The following is a 20,323-nucleotide window of genomic DNA, read 5'->3' as shown; positions in this document are numbered from 1 at the left end:
CCACAACCCATGAATGTGTCCAACCCAGGAATTGAACTGTCAACCTTTCCATCTGCAGGCTGGCACTGAATCCACTGAGCCACACCAGCCAGGGCAGAAATCCTTCAGAAAAGAAAATTTTATTTTCAAAGTAAATTTGAACTTTGAAATTTAAGCAGTTTACAGGTGCTGGTATTAAAATAGCACTGGATCATCTATATAGAAGTAAATGTTGGAGTAGAAGAAGCTTAGCAGATTAGAAATAAAATTAGACTAATTCTGAATTCTAGTCTCACGCTCTAATCTTGTGATTTGGGTTGGTCACTTAAATTTTCAAAGATTCAATGTCCTCATGTATAAAGTACCATATTTTTTGGACTATAAGATGCACCCCCCCACCCCAATTTGGGAGGAATAATGGTTGTTAATGATACTGTTGAGTTCTGTTTATATTTACATTGGTAACATATTATTTATGTTATTTAATATTTTACCACACTTTTTGCTTCAAAAAATTTTTTCCTATTTTTCTCTAAAACCTAGGGTGCGTCTTATGGTCAGAAAATGCGGGTAGATATTTATATACTTGCCTCAGAATGTGAGAACCAAACAAATGACTGTTTCTGAGAGTACTTTAAGAATATTAATCCATTATTTTAAAGTACTAGTAAATAAATTTAGTGATGTTATAATTTTGAATGATAGCAGGAAATAACTTTTTAATATTTTACTTAACCCAGTTAGAGTAATGGTTGGCCTGAAATTAATATACATCAGCATCTCTTTATAATTTATCTTTGAAAATTATTTTAATTGAATTGAAAGAGAGAAAATGATGCTAAGGCATTTAACTTGGTTCATAGTAAACTGAATTGTTGGCATGGAATCAGTGATCTTTATATATGCCCAGGGAAAAATGTATAATAACTTAAGGTCTTGCATTTCCTTCTTAAAGCTGGAATAAATCCATTATATCTTATAAATACTCCTGCTCTATTTTAAGTTCCTTGAGGGCAGTAATCTATTATATCCCCTTCAGTGTCAGGCATTTAAACACAGTTAAGTGCTCAGGAGAAGTTAGTTCAGTTAAACTGAATGTTAACAACCTTTCATAATTGTAAGTAAACAGAGAGCCTGTTTGTCATGAAATAACATTTCCTTCCTTTTTCCTTCCTTCCACTGTGTCATCCTAGACACTTGTGCACAACCTACTATAGCTACCACCTTGTACCTAAGTAGAATTTTTTTGCTGTAGTTCTTGCAAAATTTCCAGAGTCAGAATATAACTATTAAAAATACTATAGCAGAAAGAGAAAGTTATTCTTATATAAGACTAAGCTAAAATATTTATTTGTATTATTTGACACATTTAAGCGATGCTTCACCACAAATAAAAGTATTTGATTCATCATCGAATTTTCCTCAAATGTTTTATTGCATTTTGTTTTTTATTGATATGTGACCAATGTGGAACAGTGTGTTACAACTTTCCCTAACTTAATCTATTTTAATTATTTTCAGGGTGAATGAAGACATGAAATTAACTGACTTAGAACTAGGAAAGCTGGCAAATAATACACAGGAGTTATTATATAGTGCCTCAGATATATGCCATGATCGAGCTGTCAAATTTCTGATGGCGAGAGCAAAGGTTAGCTGTTTTGATAAAGCTTTAGATATTTTATATATAGTGTAATTATTTTGAAAAGCTGGAATCATATCCCTGCTTATGTCCTTATGTTTCCCATAATGCATATTATATTTTTGACACATAATAAGGTTAACAGTATTGGTATGGTCTGTTAGGGAGATGTTAAAATAAACCAAATAAGAGAGAAATAGGAAAACTTATTCAAGTATTATTTTCAAATAAATGATTTAATAAAAGACTTAAATTTGAAATATACCTTAATTAATTTGAAATTAATAATACTGTTATATATGTATGTGTATAACTAGTCAATTAATAAAATTAGTTGAATTCCAATGTTGGGAAGTTTTTATATAATGATGTGAATTTATTTGAGCTAATGTACTTTAAATGGGTCAGAATAAAACTTAGACATCTTATGCTTTTTATGTTCAATTTTTGGGATTAGAGTATTGGGAAAATTTCATTAAATTGATTTTTAAAATAATTTTTATGCATATATTACATATCATAAAAATAATATAATTAATATTAACATTTGTTAGACTGAGCGGTTTTCTAATACATCCATATTTGGTGTTATACTAACTCTGTCATGATTTTTGTGTTATCTTTAAAATTTAGGATGGTTTTCTTGAGAAGCTAAATTCCACAGAATTCATAACACTTTCTAGATTAATGGAAACATTCATTTTCGACACTGAACAGATATGTGGAAGAAAAAGCATGTCATTACTTGGAGCACTTCAGAGTCAAGCTAGTAAATTTGTAAACAGGTTTCATGAAGAGAGAAAAACCAAGCTCAGGTATCATAACCGTGACCATTCTGTCAGGAATATTGCCTTTCCTTTCCCACTCAAAGTGAAGTTAATTATGTTTTGTCACTCTTCTTTGTTAGAAATATAAAAAGAGAAATACTTTCTGAAAGTATTCATACTGTTTATGAATGATTTCTGTTTATTAAGGTGTTCAGCATTTTTAAGTCTTAGGTACTAACAGTAGCTAACAGCCATTACTGTGTAAAAACTCAGTGTCTTAAATTGACGAGCTCTACTTAAACTTAATGTATTTGTAGTTTTTATTATTATTAAAAGTTATAAAAATCTTATGCACTTTCTCAGCTCTTTTTAACCAGTGAAAATGTCATAAAATATTATTCAAGTTTATTTTTCGTTTTTCTTTTAAATAGCCTCCTCTTAGACAATGAGCGCTGGAAGCAAGCCGATGTTCCAGCAGAATTTCAGGATCTGGTTGATTCTTTATCAGATGGAAAGATTGCTTTACCTGAAAAAAAATCAGGGGGTATGTGTATTTTTTCACACACTGTCTTCCAATTTTATATTGTCTGTTCATTTTGTAGAAATACTTAATATTTCTTTAATTGACAGTGCCACTTTAAAAGCCTAGAACTAATACTTACAGCTTTGTTAGTAAGTGGTTGACTATAAAAGTATCCGTGGTGATTTACAATAATTTCATATACTTATTGATGGTTAATCATATGCCAGACACTGGACCAGCTGCTTTTTAAAACTCCAGTTATTTCAACAATTTGTTATGAAGATACTATTATATTAACAGTGAGGAAGTGAGGAAGCATGAAACTTTTAAGGGTTAAAGAATTTTGTATCAATATGATGAGCTATGACTTGAAACCAGCTTTCTATAATTTCATAGCTATATTCTTAACCACTGTACCATATTGTTTAGAGACATGTAACCATTCATTCAGCACTAGTAAGCTTCTTTTTGTCAGATATTAAAACAGAGATAGCAGTTATAATTCTTTAAAAGGGTTAAGTGTCATAGACTGTTCTGTGTGGCGTGGGCCCAGCTCCCACTTGGAGATGCACAGAACCCACGCCCACAGATAGGTTCTCCCATGTGGAGTCAGGTGAGTCTTGCTTTTTGCTAAAACTCCCTCACCCTGAATTGAGGACATTTACTGCAAAGCAACTTCCTAAAATCCATGTTAAACCTTCCAAGGATGAGTGTAACCAGTCCAACTACTTTTGCCTTTTCATTTGCAAATATCCCTCTTTTGTGATGTGATTAGCACCATTGGCTCCTTTGTTTTCTGTAAAAGGTAACCACCTAAAGCAAGCCTGTGCATAGTTAATAAGGACCTTCTTTTAATGTGCCCAGTAAGACAATAAAAACTCATTGGAGCAAGGGCAGAGGCTTTTGCTCCCCTTGAGAGAAAAGCCATGCTGTCCCTTTTCCTCCACCAGACTCGGTAATCTGTGTGAATGCCTCATTTCATCCATAATGACATGGACCCCATAAGCCGGGGTCTGCATCAGTTAAGTCCAGTGAAAAAGTATGTATTAGCAATCACATTAGATATAATATATTAGTAATTAATGTAGTATGATATGATAGAGAAAACTACAGTGTAAAGAACAACAGAAAAAAAACTATGGAGACTTAAGAAGGAAGGGCCAGAGAGGTAGGAAGAAAACCAGAAGAACACATAAATCAAAAAATCAGAATTTCAAGGAGAGAATTGGTATCAAATATTGGTTGAAAGATGAAAATGGCTTAAGTGGAGTTGTCATGTGATAATAATGTAAATTTATATATAACTTAACTTGTGTTACCAGATTTGAAGCTATAAAGTCCTTGAATATTTTTAATGGAGGAGACATTTGTATTTTCACATTTTATGCATTTAATAATAATTTAATATTTTTACACAGAAATATTTTTAAATTGTATACTTAACCATTTGCACAAAATATAATGGCATAGCAATAGAAAAACAGTAAAATACAGAGTTACCACTGATTTGACATGTAGCTCATTTGTTATCTTAGTAATTCAGTAGAGTGATAAAGTCAGATTGTAGGTCAGTGCTAAATAACTCAGAAGGTGAGGAAGGGTAGACATGTATAGCCTACTTTTTCAAGAAGTTTGGCTGTGAAAGGAAAGTGAGTGATGAAATTATAGCTACAGACATAAGAGAAATTAGAGATTGTTATGTTAATCCACTCAAGGAATTGAAAGAAGAGTTCTAAGGTAGGAGAAGCTGAGTTATATTTTTATGCTTAACAGAAAAAGGAGAAGGTTAATTTAGCATAAGGATGGTGTAGTGATTGTGGAGCAGTTATCCTGAAATGGAATCCATAGTTCAGGAGAAAAGCTGTCTCTTCTGCCATTGTGACAAGAGACAAGGGATTAAAGACAGGTGTAAAATAGGTTAATTCATATAGAGCAGAGAGAGGGATGGAAAGAATTAAGTAAATTTTTGTTTTCTAGTGCCTGTTGTTAGTAGATAACAGTATTGGGTGGTGATCACAATTTTTAAGTGATTTTATATTAGCAAAGCAAAAACATTCAAGTAGCAAAAACTGGAAGAAAAATAAAACACTGATCATTCTAAATCATGTTTATTTTTTTCTTAAACCAATAATTTTATTGATTATGTTATTACAGTTGTCCCATTTTTCTCCCCTTTATTCCCCTCCACCCTGTACCCTCCCTTTCCACCATCATTCTCCCACCTTGATTCATGTCTATGGGTCATACATATAAGTTCTTTGGCTTTTCAATTCCCATACGATTCTTAACCTCCCCCTTTCTATTTTGTACTTACAGTTTATGCTTCTTATTCCCTGTTCCTTTTCTCCCATTCTCCCCCCTTCCCTTCCGGCTGACAGCCTACCATGTGATCTCTATTTCTGTGAATCTGTTCCTGTTGTAGTTGTTTGCTTAGTTCATTGTGTTTTTGTTTTTGTGTTTTTATGTTCACTTGTTGATAGCAGTGAGTTTGTTGTCATTTTACTGTTCATATTTTTGATCTTCTTTTTCTAAGTCCCTTTAACTGTAAGGACTTGGTGATGATGAACTCCTTTAACTTGACCTTATCTGAGAAGCACTTTATCTGCCCTTCCATTCTAAATGAAAGCTTTGCTGGATAGAGCAATCTTGGATGGAGGTCCTTGCCTTTCATGACTTGGAATACTTCTTTCCAGCCCCTTCTTGCCTGTAAGGTCTCTTTTGAGAAATCAGCTGACAGTTTTATGGGAACTCCTTTGTAGGTAACTACCTCCTTTTCTCTTGCTGCTTCTAGGATTCTCTCCTTCATTTTAATCTTGAGTAATGTAATTATGATATGCCTTGGTGTGTTCCTCCTTGGGTCCAACTTCTTTGAGACTCTGAGCTTCCTGGACTTCCTGAAAGTCTATTTCCTTTGCCAGATTGGGGAAGTTCTCCTTCACTATTTGTTCAAATAAGTTTTCAGTTTCTTGCTGTTCCTCTTATTCTTCTGGTACCCCTATGATTTGTATGTTGCAACATTTAAAGATGTCCTGGGGGTTCCTAAGCCTCTTCTAATGTTTTTGAATTCTTGTTTCTTCATTTTGTTCTGGTTGAATGTTTATTTCTTCTTCTGCTCCAAACTGTTGATTTGAGTCCTAGTTTCCTTCCCATCGCTGTTGGTTCCCTGTACATTTTCCTGTATTTCACTTTCATAGCCTTCACTTCTTCCTCCATTTTTGTGACCATACTCAACCATTTCTGTGAGCATCCTGATAACCAGTGTTTTGAACTATGCATCTAATAGGCTAGCTATCTCTTCATCGCTTAGTTGTATTTTCTCTGTAGCTTTGATCTGTTATTTCATTTGGGCCTTTTTTTTTTTTTTTTGTCTCAGCTTGCCTGTTATGTAGTAAAGGGAGGAGCCTTAGGTATTCGCCGGGGTGGGGCAACCCAGGTTGTAGCACTGTATGTGGGGGAGGGGTTTGAAAGGGAACAATACTGCTTGCTCAGCTCTTGGCCGACTTCCAGTCACTTCTTCTGCTATGCACAATCAAATTGGGCCCTTCTGGCGCTGAATCCCGGGTGGGTAGTTTTGTGTACGTGTAGGACCCTGTGGGTTTGCCTCTCCAACAAGCTCTCCTCTGAGACTGGGAGTTTCTCCCACTGCCACAACACCCACAAGTATTTTTAGTCAGAGGCTTTGAGGCTTTATTTCTCTGTGCTGGAACCCTGGGTTGTGCTGTCTCTCTTGCTCCCCAGTTGTTCCTCCTGGTTAATTTGCATGAAAACGTGGAAACTGTGGGTCTGCCAGCCACCTTGCCTGGTCCGCCAGTCTCCGCCTCATCTACCCAGGTCCTCTAGCTACCACCTTGCCGTGAGTCCTCTCCACACAGGCTGCCCATCTCTGCTCCTCCTAGTGCTCTGAATGAATGTTTCTTCTTTAACTCCTTGGTTGTTGGAATTCTATACAGATTGATTTTCTGGTATTTCTGTCTATTTTTGGTTTTTAAATTTGTTGTTGTCTTTCTTTTGGTTGTGTGAGGAGGCAAAGTATATCTACCTACACTTCCATCTTGGCTGGAAGTCCTAAATCACAAATTTAAAATGAGATTTATCACTCATCTGCTACCCTTTTAAGCTATATTTGATTGACTTTCTACAGTGCAAGGTGTTGTACTAGATGACTAAGGCATGTTTTCTGTCCCTGAATAGCTCTGTCTTGTAATTCACTGTCATGGAAACATAATGATATTTTAATTAAAATGATATAGTGTGATTGAATTAACTATATATTTTTCCTGCAAAGTAAACTATTTGTTTTCATTTTCGGTTTGAAAGATACTAACAGAAGTTTCTCTATACACCCTACTTCTCTTCCAGTCTTTTTTTTCTTTCCTCTGAGAGAGAAGAAAGTATATGCTATTAGAAGTCGATTAACATTTTACTAGTTCTTACCAAGTTGAGGGATCTTGCTTATTATTTATCCACATTCATTTATTGAGTTAATAGCTACTTTGCTAAGCATTGGGGAAATGAAAGTTAATGGACAACAGTTAATATGAAGGCTAGACAGGTTGTTCTAAACACCGTACATTGTTACCTTATTTACAGGTCCACTAGATAGTCACTGTTAGTATTCCCAATTAACAAAATGAGAATGGAGGCACGAAGAGGTTAAGCAACTTGCCTAAGGTTACAGAGCTAGGAAGTGGTAGAGCTGAGATCCAGATTCAGGCAGATTGACCTAAAGACTGACTTTAGGGCCATTTCTCTTAACTGCTGTGTTATGCCACTTCTCTGCAATGTAGAGAATTAGTTAAGAAACATTTCCTGTCCTCAAAATATTTAATCTGACATACAGAGTGAATTGTGATTAGAAATTATATCACATTGAATTTTTTTACTTTAAAGAAATGAGGAAGTAGACATTTTATTTGTCAACATAAGAATGTCCAAACGTTTAGAGAATTTTTATAAAAGCTTATTTGAGCCAAACTGATGGAATGCAAGAAGCAAGATCTCAATTGCTTCAGTAAAAGACAGTTTTGCAGTTCTTTTTATACATTTGGAATTAAGGAGGGAATGTAAAGAAAATTATATGAAGGTGGGAGATCGCAAGGTATGGAATAGTTAAGGTTATGTGCTGTCTTGAGGGTGGTTATACTTAATGGATCTGAAAGAGCAGGCATTTCAAAGGTGTGTTAACCTAGATGCACAAGAACAATGGGTAGGTTTTGCTTAAGGCAAAGGTAACCTTTTACTAGGAAAGTCAGAGGCCTGAGGTGTGACTACCCTCCAAGACCTGCCCAGTTTGGATTTTATGATCAGATAACACTATGAGGTTACTTTCTGTCACTGAACTTATACATAGTCCCTTTTTTATTTACAAACGTCTTTGAGCTCAAACAGGGCTTGAAGTTCGGGAAAGCATGATGACTTACCCATGGTAATCTAACTAATTTGGCTGATTCAGGACAGAAATTTCAGTCTACCTTTCTTTTTACCTCAACATGATGAATTTTGTTTTATAATGATAAGAAATACCATATTATGAAAATAAAGTAACTTCTAAATTAAAGTCTTGAAAATTAAATATATTCTCCCTTGAATATAGGAATTAAATTGCATTTTCAGAATTATAATAAAGAAAAGACAGCCACTTAAAATGTTAGTTCTACCTTTTAACACTAATAACATTTTTTTTTTTTTTGCTATACTACTTACTGATCATTTACCATCTGCCAGACCTAGAGGATAGACAGTTTGTAATCATTATCTCCATCATTAACAACAAACCTGAAAGACAGATACTGTTATCCATGTTTAATTGATAAAAATACTGAGACTCAAATAAGTTAATTAATTGGCCCAACCAAGGTCATGCTATCCAGTAATTGGCAGTTCTAGAACTCAAATCCAAATCTCTCTGATTTCAGACTCAATATACTTTACTTTGTACTTTCTTGCTTCCTAAGAAGTAGATAATCATTTTCAGAAATGAGACAGTTTCAGGCCATAAACAGGAACTATCTTATTCAGTTTGTTTTCCTAGTTTAAATTTTTCTTCCATATTTTGCTTTATCTTGTACCTATGTCTTTCTTGTTTATTTGCTTTATTCCTTAGCTACAGAAGAAAGGAAACCAGCTGAAGTTCTCATTGTCGAGGGCCAACAGTATGCTGTTGTTGGGTGAGTGACCCATTTTTCTTTATTAGTTGAGTCAATTATTTAAAACATAGGTCTTCTAGCTGACCCTTTATGTGAATTGGAAATTTTGGATTAACAACTTAAAATCCTCCAAAGAATTTAAAGGAAATTTTGTGGATTCTTTTTGTACTTTTTATATTTTGTAGTCTGTATCCATTACTGATTGCACTGGCTTAACAAAGAAAAGGGTAGTTGATTTTTCTCATGTAACAAGAAATTTAGTGGTACCTGATGCAAGGGTGGTATAGTGTCTCTATAATGTTATTAGTATCTCAAACTCTTTTTTTTTCCGCAGCTTTTTTAGTGTGTAGTATATAGTGTGTAGTATATGGTATAACAGTTGAATCTGTGGATGCTGGAGTCAGGCTGCTTAAGTTTGAATTCCAGGGTCTCTGTTACACTTTGTGACTTTGGGCAAGTTACTCAGTGTGTCTCATTTCTCTTATCTGTAAAACAAAATATGGAAAATAGTACTGTACTAAAAATTACTGCAAAATTAAACAGGTAATACATGCAAAGCTTTTAGCACAGTTTTAGCACCTAATAAGCCTCTGATAATTGTTGGTAGTTATTTTCATTATCATCATTTTTACTAGATCTTTTACTCTTTTACCAATAATGGTATTTTAAATTTAAGTTAACTAAGAAAAATATAAATCCCAGTGTTGTTTGTCTAGTATTTCATCCCTTTTTATTAAATGAGTAACTAAAATAATATCTTCCTATTCTTTAACAGCACATCATAGTTTAAGTATTTTCCTATATATGATCTCATTTGATCTCTACAACTATTTTGTAAAATAGACATTTCAAGAATAACTGTTTCCTTAACACTTAAGAGAATTGAAGTTTAAAAGGTTAAATGGTTAATTTAAAATGACCCAAATAAAGCCAGAATTAGAACTAGTTCCCAATATCTAGACCAATTTTTTTTCACTCTTCTGTTTTGTTTCTTGTTGCTGTATAAGTTTTTTCTGAAATACCCAACCCCTCCAGGAAGAATGGATGATTTTCTCCTTGTAACTCTACATTCCTCTATTATGGTATTTCCCACAGCATATTAGAATTGTTTATTTATGTACATATCTCCCTGGTTAGACTCTGAGTTCCTCAAAGGTGGGGAATCATGTCTTAACCACTTTTATTGTTCTTGGCACATAATAAGTAGTCAAAACTTTGATGCTTTTTCTCAACTTGTTTTACCCAGAACTGTGAAGTACCCTATTATAAGTAGGGCAAAGCCCTGTGATCTTATCCCTTCCATCTAATTGTGATCTCTCTCTTCAACTATCCGTTATCTGGTTACTCTTCCCATGCTTGATGAAAATGGTCCCCTCTAGCTATCTAGCTACTTCTTGCTCTTTAGGCAAAAAACTGAACTCCCTAGCTGAAGGGGGAATATGAACTCTGCTGAGAGAAAACCACAAAAGATAAGCAGTGGACTCCTGTCCAGCAAAACAGACAGTAGGAATATGAGTAGAGAGTAATATATGGTCTGATAATTAATCTGTTATAAAGGCTAGACGCTATTGTTACCATACTAAAAGGGCCTGTGTTCACCTGTGTATATCAAAGCCCAATCAAATACAGGCAGGGGCTTGCTGCAAAGAAAGTAGAGGTTTATTGGTTTAGGACAGTGATTTTCAACCTTTTTCATCTAATGGCATACATAAACTGATTTATTCTGTGGCACAACAAAAATATATTTTTGCAGATCTGACAAAAATAGGTGTAATTTTGATTCATTGATACTGAACAGCTGTTGTGTTGGCTGTTGTAATTTTTTTCACTTGACAGTCTAAGGAAAAAGAGGTCAGTGCCCCTGACTAAATAGTTGGGTACTGCATGTTTTAAAAATTCTTGTGGCACACCAATGTGCCGTAGCACACCTGTTGAAAATCACTGGTTTAGCAAATGGCAGCAAAGCCCAGAGTCACAAGTAAGCTAGTACTAAAAGACTGGCATCCCCATGGCTTCAGAGGATGGGTTATAGTGGGGGGAAATCATTAATCATGGGGGCTAAAGGAGTTCGGGTCCTGGGCTCTACTGATTAGTTAGGGCCAGTGTAGGGAGTATTTGATCATTGTATCAGGTCCTGATGTCAGCCATGGTGTTGTTCTGTCTGGTTTCCAGTATGGTTGTTCTGCTTTCATGGGCCTGGGGCTGAAATACAGCTGAAGTCGTGTTATCTTTAGCTTGACTAAAATTCTTTTACTGTGGTCAATAGATCTGAGGCTTTGTTTTTAACCCTGTGGAGGTTGAGGTCAAAAAAGTATTGAGCATAGGTTATATGCATCTGAGAGATACATTCATTACTAGTAAGAGCTGAAAGCAGAAAAAAAATTTTAAAAACACTGCGAGTTTGCATTTGTTATAAACTACATGATTTTTAAAATTTAGTTACAATCTAGAAATTATTAAAGAAATATAAAAACATAAATTATAAAAATTTTTCTTTTCAAATAACAGAAACATGAATATTGCTAAAAAATACAACCAAAAAGTCTTCACTATTAGTTAATCAGAATCTTCAATAGTTGGCTTTGCAAAACATTTGTAAGTCATCACTAACAGTATTGCTATGGTCAAGGCGTAAATACTTTTCACAACACTTGCAAAATATTTCAATAACCAACTCAAGTAGCGTTTGCTGAAGTTCTTCAGCATTTCTTGCATTATTGGATTGAAATGTGTTTTTTTAGCCATTTTGAATAGTACATGAAGAAAAAACGTAACACTAACTTCGAATTTCACAGGGAAAAAACACCAACTACACCAACAGTGACTTAAGAGTTTGAGGTATCTCTCACATACAGTTTTCTATAGAATATCATGCACCCTTACAAAACATGTGCTATAACTAAACTGATGGCTTAAATGTTAATGGCTTAACATTAGTCACATACAAATGTGCAGTTAGTCGTGACCTTGAACCTATGTACCCAATATTTGTAACAATATTTAAGAAAAGAATTGGTTTGTATCTCTCAGATCAGCCAGGACCCCCACAGGATTAAGACAGTTTGATACTGAAACTGACTAAGATGTCGTAAGGGTTTAATGATTAAGGAAGTGAGTATACAACAGAAAGGGTCACGTTAAAGAAAATGGATTTTCTGCAGGTTACACTATCTTTCTTGAATGTACTTCCTGATATCCTGCAGACTTTTCTAAAATACTTTATGTGGATTGTGCACTTCTGAGCATCTTGTTGAACTTAGGTGTTCTATAATGAATGGCTATTTTCCCCTTAATTTCAGTCTTGTTTAACCTCTCAGTAGTCCTCCTTTTAATTTTTTATATGTCCTGCTAATAAGCTGTTGACTTTCACATTTTTGGAGAGCTTTTTGTAACTGTCAATGTAAGAAATGTCCAAACCTATAGAGAATTCTTGTAACAATTTATTTGAGCCAAACTGATGACATATACCAGGGAGTAAGATCTGAAATGCTCCAGAGAATAACAATTTTGCAGCTTTTTTATGCATTTGAAATTAAGGAAGTAAGGGAAGGAAGATTACAAGGAGGTGTTAGAAGGCAAGGTGGGGATGGGATTACAGGATAATTAACAAGATTATGTGCTCTTCTGAGGGTGGTTAAATTTATTTCAAAGTTGTGTTAACCTAGGTGCACAGAAACAATGGAACTTGCTTAAGGTAAAGATAAACCTTTTACTAAAAAGTTATATGGTGGGGGCATGACTACCCACCATAACCTGTCCAGTTAGGAATTTATGATCAGATCACCCTGTGAGATTACTTTCCATAGAACCTTTTTTTTTCCATCCACATGATTTACCAATAAACATTTTAGGAGATACATTGTTCTTAGATGTCATAGATGTTCTCTTTGATCTCACTAAGAAAATCTGGACTAAATTCTTTTCATTAATTCAATAGTTGTGATTAAGGACCTACTATATAATCAGAAACAATATGTAGCCTTTTTGTCCATATTTCTGAAACTGTTACTGAACAAAAGTGGGGTTCAGCTGCTTGCTGCCATCCATAGGCAAATTCTGGAGGCAGAGAATGGTGAGAAGAGGAAAAAGGTCTTTTATCAAAAGTTACAAGAACCATTAATATAAAATAAAAATGTGGTGATAATTTTAAAAGTTGCAGCTTCCTGCCTTAAAGCCCATCCCCTCCAGTAAACCCAGAGGAAAACCCAGCCATCCTTTGCCAGACCAGCCCAAGGCTGTACCCAGAGTTCCTTCTCCCATTTAGAAATACCGCCCCTTAGCAGTTGCAGGTGGCTGCAGCATGACTGTCCAGGTGGCTTAGCTTGTTCATGGTTGCAGTCTGGTTTTAGGCTCATTCCTGGGGACTGCGTGTGTGGCCTGCACCACCATTGGCCATGTGGCTTCCAGAGCCCGCTAGTCCCACAAAGCACCAGCCAGTATGTACACAATATGGATCAAAGAAAGAGAGAGAGAGACCCTTTCCCCTTTCTCCTCGGTTTATATATTCCAGCCCAAGCTTCCATGTGCTCCTGGAAGGGTCCCCCACCCCAACCAATCTCATCTTTTTCCCAAGCTAGACTGATAGGTCTTTCTCTACACTTTTCCCTGCAGCCATCTTGACCTCTAAGGTACACACAGTTGCATCCTCTGGTCCCACCCTTACCCAGGGACCGAAAGGGAGTAGGAGGGCTTTTCCCTTTGCCAATCACCCTCTCTAGCCTTGCACATGCTCCATGCAAGGCCTCTCCTCATCCCCACCGCCCTTCCTCTGTCTTGCTTGGGAGGTGGAGGAACCTGTCATCACACACTCTGCTAGTTTGGTTTACTGGGGCAACATGGTGCTGCCCCTGTGGTCCCTCCCCTCTGCTCCCACAGGCAATCCTGGTACTAGCCAGGCTACCAGTATCAAATTGGCCAAAAAAATGGGATACCTACTTTATAGAAGAGACTTACTTAGTAAGGCTGCCACACAGAGAGTGATGTGCCCACAGCACAAAATTTAAGGAAGTATTCATTCTCAGTGTCATGAAAGTGATGACCCTGCAACTGTATGACCCTGAAATTGAGTGCCTCCTTAATTTTGCACCCTCAATCTAGTGAGTTCCTACTCAGCTGTACCTGTAAGTTAAACACATAATTTAGCAGTTACCAAGATCGTTGTTGATTTTTATATGCCAAATCAGTTGGATTTCCTTTTTGTTTTGACTGCCTACTGGATCTTCTTTTCTTATAGAACTGTATTGTTGTTGATAAGAATTATCCTTGAATATTGCCAGTGTGTGGATAATATCCCATCTGTTACTACTGACATGCTTACTCGCCTGTCAGATTTATTGAAGGTAGGTATGATTTTACTCTGTTATGAAAACATAGTTGGAAGAAGTAGTTCTTTAGGGTGTGACTTATCTTCCAACTCTAAGACATTTCAAGGTTAAGTTATCTTTAAAACATTAATGTTGTGACATTAAATTATGGTTAAATCACATGTGCCTGGAAGAAGGGTGTCTACTTCCTTCTCACTCCACATTTAGTGATTCCTCATTACACCCATAGAGTTGTTAATGACGTTGGAGACAGGAGATGATTTGTTCGTTAGGTGCTGAACATGACTGAGGCCACTTAGGTCAAAAAACCTGGACTGGTTTCAAATGTGCATGGAAGGAATTCACTGAACTTTACAAAATTCATCTCACTAAGGTTAGATATTTTTCTTAAATCATTCTTTCAGAACCATTAATATAAAATAAAAATGTGGTGATAATTTTAACCATTTCATATTAAGATATTTTTAACTGCTAACATGAAAAGTTTTCATTTTTTCAAACGTCTAATCTATCAATTATGTTCCCAAACTGAGTTGTCATATTTTAATCTAGAAAGATTTTGTTACTCTTTTGAAAATAGGATTTATCCAGTTAGAATGACTGAAGAAAATGACTGAACAAGTTCTGTGATTGCAAGTTAAAGGTTAATTTCTCAACAATTGATTGTTAGAATTTCTCATTTTTTTTCCTACCAGACAGTACATTAAGGAACACCCATCCCCTCCTTTTTTTTGGTCATTACGTAAATAGATCCTAATTGCTCCTACTAGAAAATTTACTTGGTCATTGAATGAGAGGAGAGATGATGCATTTTTGGATCTGATAACACGTTGCCAGAATATGAAGAATAGTTTTTAATAAATTGTTGCTTTTTTCCCCCTTCTTTTGTTAGTACTTCAATTCAAGAAGTTGTCAGTTAGTTCTTGGAGCTGGTGCACTGCAAGTTGTTGGACTAAAAACAATAACTACAAAAAATTTGGGTATGGATTATTTAATTTAATTTGTGTGCTGAGGTGTTATAATTATGTTACTATATTCATGTTTTCTTGTATACCTGATGTTTGTTGCTCTAACCAAAGGCTGTAAAAGTGGCAAATGCTACTTCACTCTTTTATGTACCACCGTAATTAAAAAAATTAAATTCTGGGGAAATGCTATGAGGAATTTCCAATTTAACAAGTACGTTATTTGGAAGTTGCACTGCTGTGGAAAATGTTAAACTGTGTTATGTGTGAAGTACTTTGGGGTGAAAGGTATCTGAATGTCAGAAGAGAACCAGTTGTACTGTCAGCTTCCTCAGGCCAGTAACACTTATACCTGAGTCTGCCTGGAAAATCAATAAATTCATTACAGTATTGAGTACCAAATGATTTTCTTTCTTTTTTTTTTTTTTTTTAAATAGTTTGAGGTGCCATCTTTTTTTAATATTTTATTTATTTATTTTGAGAGGGAAGGGAGGCAGATAGAGAGAGAGAGATAAACATCATGTGCGGTTACTGGGGGTCATGGCCTGCAACCCAGATATGTACCCTGGCTGGGAATCGAACCTGGGACACTTTGGTTCCCAGCCCGTGCTCAATCCACTGAGCTACACCAGCCAGGACTAAATGATTTTCTTAAATAAACTGAGATATGTTTTCTGCCAACGTATTCTTCATTTATGAAATAAAGTGGGGTTTGTATATAATTAATTAATTAATTAATTAATTGTTTTTTACTTAATTTGATATATGTACTTAAAGTCAACTAATATCCTTTTTTGTTTCTCAATGATATATCTACCACTTGGATTTTCAGCTCTTTCTTCACGCTGTTTGCAGTTAATTGTGCACTACATTCCTGTGATCCGGGCGCATTTTGAAGCACGACTGCAGCCTAAGCAATATAGCATGCTTAGGCATTTTGATCATATCACTAAGGTACTTTTTCATATATTTTATACTGGAGTTTCATAAATTTAATTCCTGAATTGTTAAGTGTTTTTTACATGTATCCCAGGGACTTTAAAATATGTCATTTCTCATTATAGGACTACCATGACCACATAGCTGAAATATCAGCTAAGCTTGTAGCGATAATGGATAATTTATTTGACAAGCTGTTATCTAAGGTAATTATTTATATAAATTATTTGACTTTGCTTAAAGGCATTATGACTTTTTCGTAGTTGTTTAACAAATCAAATTTTTCAGACTTTGGGAGAAAACTCAATAAAATTTTCAGATTGCCGAAATAGTTGATACTCATCACCTAAGGGATCCAGGGGGAGGGAGGGATGATTTTTAAAGATGAAAGAAACCCTATACAGAAGTAATTTATGTTAGCTGCATTGACAAATATATAGGTTTTACTCTGAAAACCTTCTGGTGGAGACAGAATTGAGAGAACAAAGATCAAAATAGAGAAAAAAAAGTAAATAAATTGTGAATAAATGTAAATAAAGTAAATAAATGCGTTATTAAAAATGCAGAGTCTGAGGTGCATTGTTGCTCTCATAGATAATCGGTTTCAGTGTTTGTTTTGTGTTTGCATCTCATTCCCTGTAGGTCATTAAAAGAAGCAATGTTTTCTAAAGAATTCTCAATTACCCTGGGAGGGTATCTTCAGAAAAATGTCAGTTAATCAACCCCAGTCACTTTTGCCCTATCAGTCACTCTTTCTTTTCCTTAAGTTTTTCAGCACATATCTTAGGGAGAAAGCAGAAATTTTAGAACTTGAAACTGTGAAGATTTACTTAGTTTATACCTTTAAGCACATTTTGAGCAAGCTTATAAATCAAGGCACTTTGATATGCTTTTCCTCCTACTTGTATCTAGCAGATTCTAAGATAGCAAGAGCAACAGCTACAAAAATCATAAAAGGGCAAGATAAAGTGGTACCCATTCACATACATAGACATGTGCCTAAACCTTTGTTGGTGACAGTAAGAAAGGAGTGCTTAGAAAAAAAGATTGCGTGTGTTTAATAGTTCTCAAATGTTTTGGCCACAGGACCCCTTTACATTCTTAAAAATAATTGAGGGCCCCAAGTACAAGCTAAATTCAAAAGCAGTTCTATTCCATCAGTTTCCTTTTTGAAACATGGTATTCTGTGTACCAAAAATCAATAAATAATGCACTGTGACTACCCTTAACAAGTTTACCATCTAATATAGCAGGAGACTGTAGACACCTAACATGTAGAATAAGGTAAATGTTAAATAGTAGAACCAGTAATAAGCTGTGGGATATAATGAAACAAAACCAAAGAAAAGAAAGTCAGTATTCTTAAAAACCTGACTTTATTATATTGTAACTGAACCAAAAAGCGGGGGAGGGTATTGGATGCCTGCTGCCACAAAAGCCAGACTCTTGAGGCAGTTGCTGATGCAAAGGAAAGAGGTTTTATTCAGGTGCTGCACAATCTGGGAGAATGGTGGACTCTTATTGCAAAGTCCAACTCCTCATCTAGGCCAAGACAAAATTCAGAGTTCAGAGCTAGTGTTCAGAGTTCCTGCTCCAATTTAAAAGGACAATCCTTTGGAGCCCATAGTCAGCTGCCAAGTGGTCATATCCCCATCCAGGAAGCTTAGCTTGTTCCTGGCTGCTTTTCATTTCATAATTTCTCCGGGAGCCTGCATGTGGAGGCAGCATAGCCATGGGCCATGCGGCTCCTGGAGCTACATGATCATGTGCTCCCAAGTGAGAGAGCACATGAACACATAAGTGAATTTATCACCAAGTGGGCAAGGCAGAGAGAAAGACAGATTTCTGCTTGGAAGCTATGGGCCACATGGCTGCTAAGGCCACATGGGAGAACAGGCAGTGCACTATGCAGGTGCAGGTCACAAGCCAGTCAGCCACCAGCCAGAGCAAGCCTCTTTGTTCCCATGGGGTTATACTAGCTTGGGTGTGGGACAGGCCAGGTACTTTTCTCAATATGACCAATCAACTTTTCACACTTTATCATGCTTTGGGTGGGTCCACCTCCCAACCAGCCCCTTCTTTCCCTAGGCTAGACTGACAGGTCTTTTTGGTCCAGCACCTTCCCATGTGCATTTTGAGTTCTGTTGTGCATGTGCCTTCTCCTGGTCCCACCCCCAATCTAGTACTGGAACAGGGTGAGGAGGACTTTTTCTCTATCCAGTTATCTTGTTAGCTTTTTATACACTCAGGCTCTGTCCACTGGTGTCTCTAGGTTTCCATGTACTCAGTGTAAGAACCTCCTCCTGCCACCATCTTGGCCAACTAGGGAGACTCCTGGTGCCCCCAAACAGACTGTCTTATCAGTAACACTGTCATTTTGGTCATCCAGAGTTTTTGAACAAGAATTGGGTCTGTGCCTAGACTTTGTCCTGTGACAACTCAATTTATTCAATTTTGGCAAAGAAAAATAAGGATTATTTAATGAGCTTCACATATACTCATCACCTTTATTTAATAGTCATTACCATTTTGCTTTTTTTGCTAAAATATTTTTATATATTTGAGGCTTTATAATATTTTACTTATGTATTTCTAAAAACAACAGACACTTTCTTGTGTAATCACTCTACCATATCATACCTAACAAAATTAAAAATAATTCCTTCTAATATCTATTTCTATTTGAATCTCATTGATTTTACCAAAATCTCTTCTCACAATAACTTGCTTGGTCAAAGATTCTACATAGTCTGCATGTTGCATATAGTTATTATGTTTCTTAAGTCTTTTTTAAAATGATTTTGTTTATTCTTAGAGAGAGGGGAAGGGAAGGAGAGAAACATCAGTGTGTGGTTGCCTCTCACGTGCCCCATACTTGGGACCTGGCCTGCAACCCAGGCATGTGCCCTGACTGGGAATCAAACCGGCTACCCTTTGGTTCACAGGCCCATGCTCAATCCACTGAGCTACACCAGCCAGGGCTCTTAAGTCTTTTAGAAACTTCAAGTGATCCCCTTCCCATATTTGATGTCTTTTTTTTTTTAATGTCAAAAGTGTGCCTAGACAATTGCAACTTAAGTGTTTTCTCTACCACCTTCCCTGCTGATGATTTCTGTTACCCTAACATGTATTCTTTCCTTATTAACAAGTGTCTCTTTGCCACTCCCTGTCAGAATTACTTTTTTTCCTGATGATTTGCTTAGGAGTTTGACCCTGGTTTTTTGTTTGTTTTTAATCTCCTCACTCAGGAACATTTTTTCATTGCTTTTAGAGAGAGAGGAAGGGAGAGGAAGGGAGAAGGCGGGAAAGGAGGAGAGAAAGAGAGAACGAGAAACATTGATTTGTTGTTCCTCTTATTTATGCATTCATTGGTTGATTCTTGTATGTGTCCTGACCGGGGATCAAACCCAAAACCTTGGCATATTGGGATGACACTCTAACCAATTGAACTACCCAGCCAGAGCAAGAAGTTATGATTTATAAATTATTCCAGTTTTTTCTTGTGGTTAGGGTAGTAGCAACATGCTCCTGAAGCTTTCTAAATTTAAACAGAAGCAAAACTCCAAAGTTCTTAAACTAATCAATCACATGATTGCATTTTAGAAGGATTAATCAGATGGTAGGTAGAATGGATTTGAAGTGTGTACTTTATTTGGAATACTTTTACTTAATTTTTTTAAAGAACTTTAAATTTTATTTTTCAATTACATTCAATATTATTCAGTATTATTTTATATTAGTTTTAGATGCACAGTATAGTGGTTAGGTAATCATATACTTTACAAAGTGTTCCCCTCGATATTTCCAGTACCCACCTGGCACTATTCTTAATTATTACAATATTATTGACTATATTCCCTATGCAGTTCTTTATATCCCACTGCTATTTCATAACTATTGATTTACTTCTTATCCCCTTCATCTTTTTCACCCCGTCTCCTAACCTCTCTCCCCTCTGGCAACTACCAGTTCTCTCTGTGTCTATGAGTCAATTTCACTTTTATTTAATTTTTTTCCCTTAAGACTCAGCAGCCCAGG

At 35.9% G+C, this 20,323-nt stretch overlaps 1 protein-coding gene across 4 annotated transcripts in view; it reads left to right on the top strand.

The window, feature by feature from the left end:
• VPS54 (VPS54 subunit of GARP complex) overlaps positions 1-20,323 on the top strand; it is a 100,409-nt gene that overhangs the window by 69,986 nt on the left and 10,100 nt on the right. For 3 of the 4 annotated variants that reach the window (XM_036028043.1, XM_028514613.2, XM_036028044.1), the window contains 8 exons: positions 1,501-1,630; positions 2,255-2,436; positions 2,820-2,932; positions 9,015-9,078; positions 14,291-14,396; positions 15,274-15,361; positions 16,179-16,300; positions 16,411-16,491. In XM_036028043.1, coding sequence (XP_035883936.1) covers positions 1,501-1,630; positions 2,255-2,436; positions 2,820-2,932; positions 9,015-9,078; positions 14,291-14,396; positions 15,274-15,361; positions 16,179-16,300; positions 16,411-16,491 — 886 coding nt within the window. Of the gene's footprint in view, positions 1-1,500; positions 1,631-2,254; positions 2,437-2,819; positions 2,933-9,014; positions 9,079-14,290; positions 14,397-14,653; positions 14,755-15,273; positions 15,362-16,178; positions 16,301-16,410; positions 16,492-20,323 lie in introns of those variants that run through there. The other variant, XR_004903696.1, reaches the window with a different exon arrangement.

Source organism: Phyllostomus discolor, chromosome 6, assembly GCF_004126475.2.
Source record: "Phyllostomus discolor isolate MPI-MPIP mPhyDis1 chromosome 6, mPhyDis1.pri.v3, whole genome shotgun sequence".
Lineage (NCBI taxonomy): Eukaryota > Metazoa > Chordata > Mammalia > Chiroptera > Phyllostomidae > Phyllostomus > Phyllostomus discolor.
The sequence above is the reverse complement of the archived record's forward strand: the minus strand, read 5'-3'. Positions and strand labels throughout refer to the sequence as shown.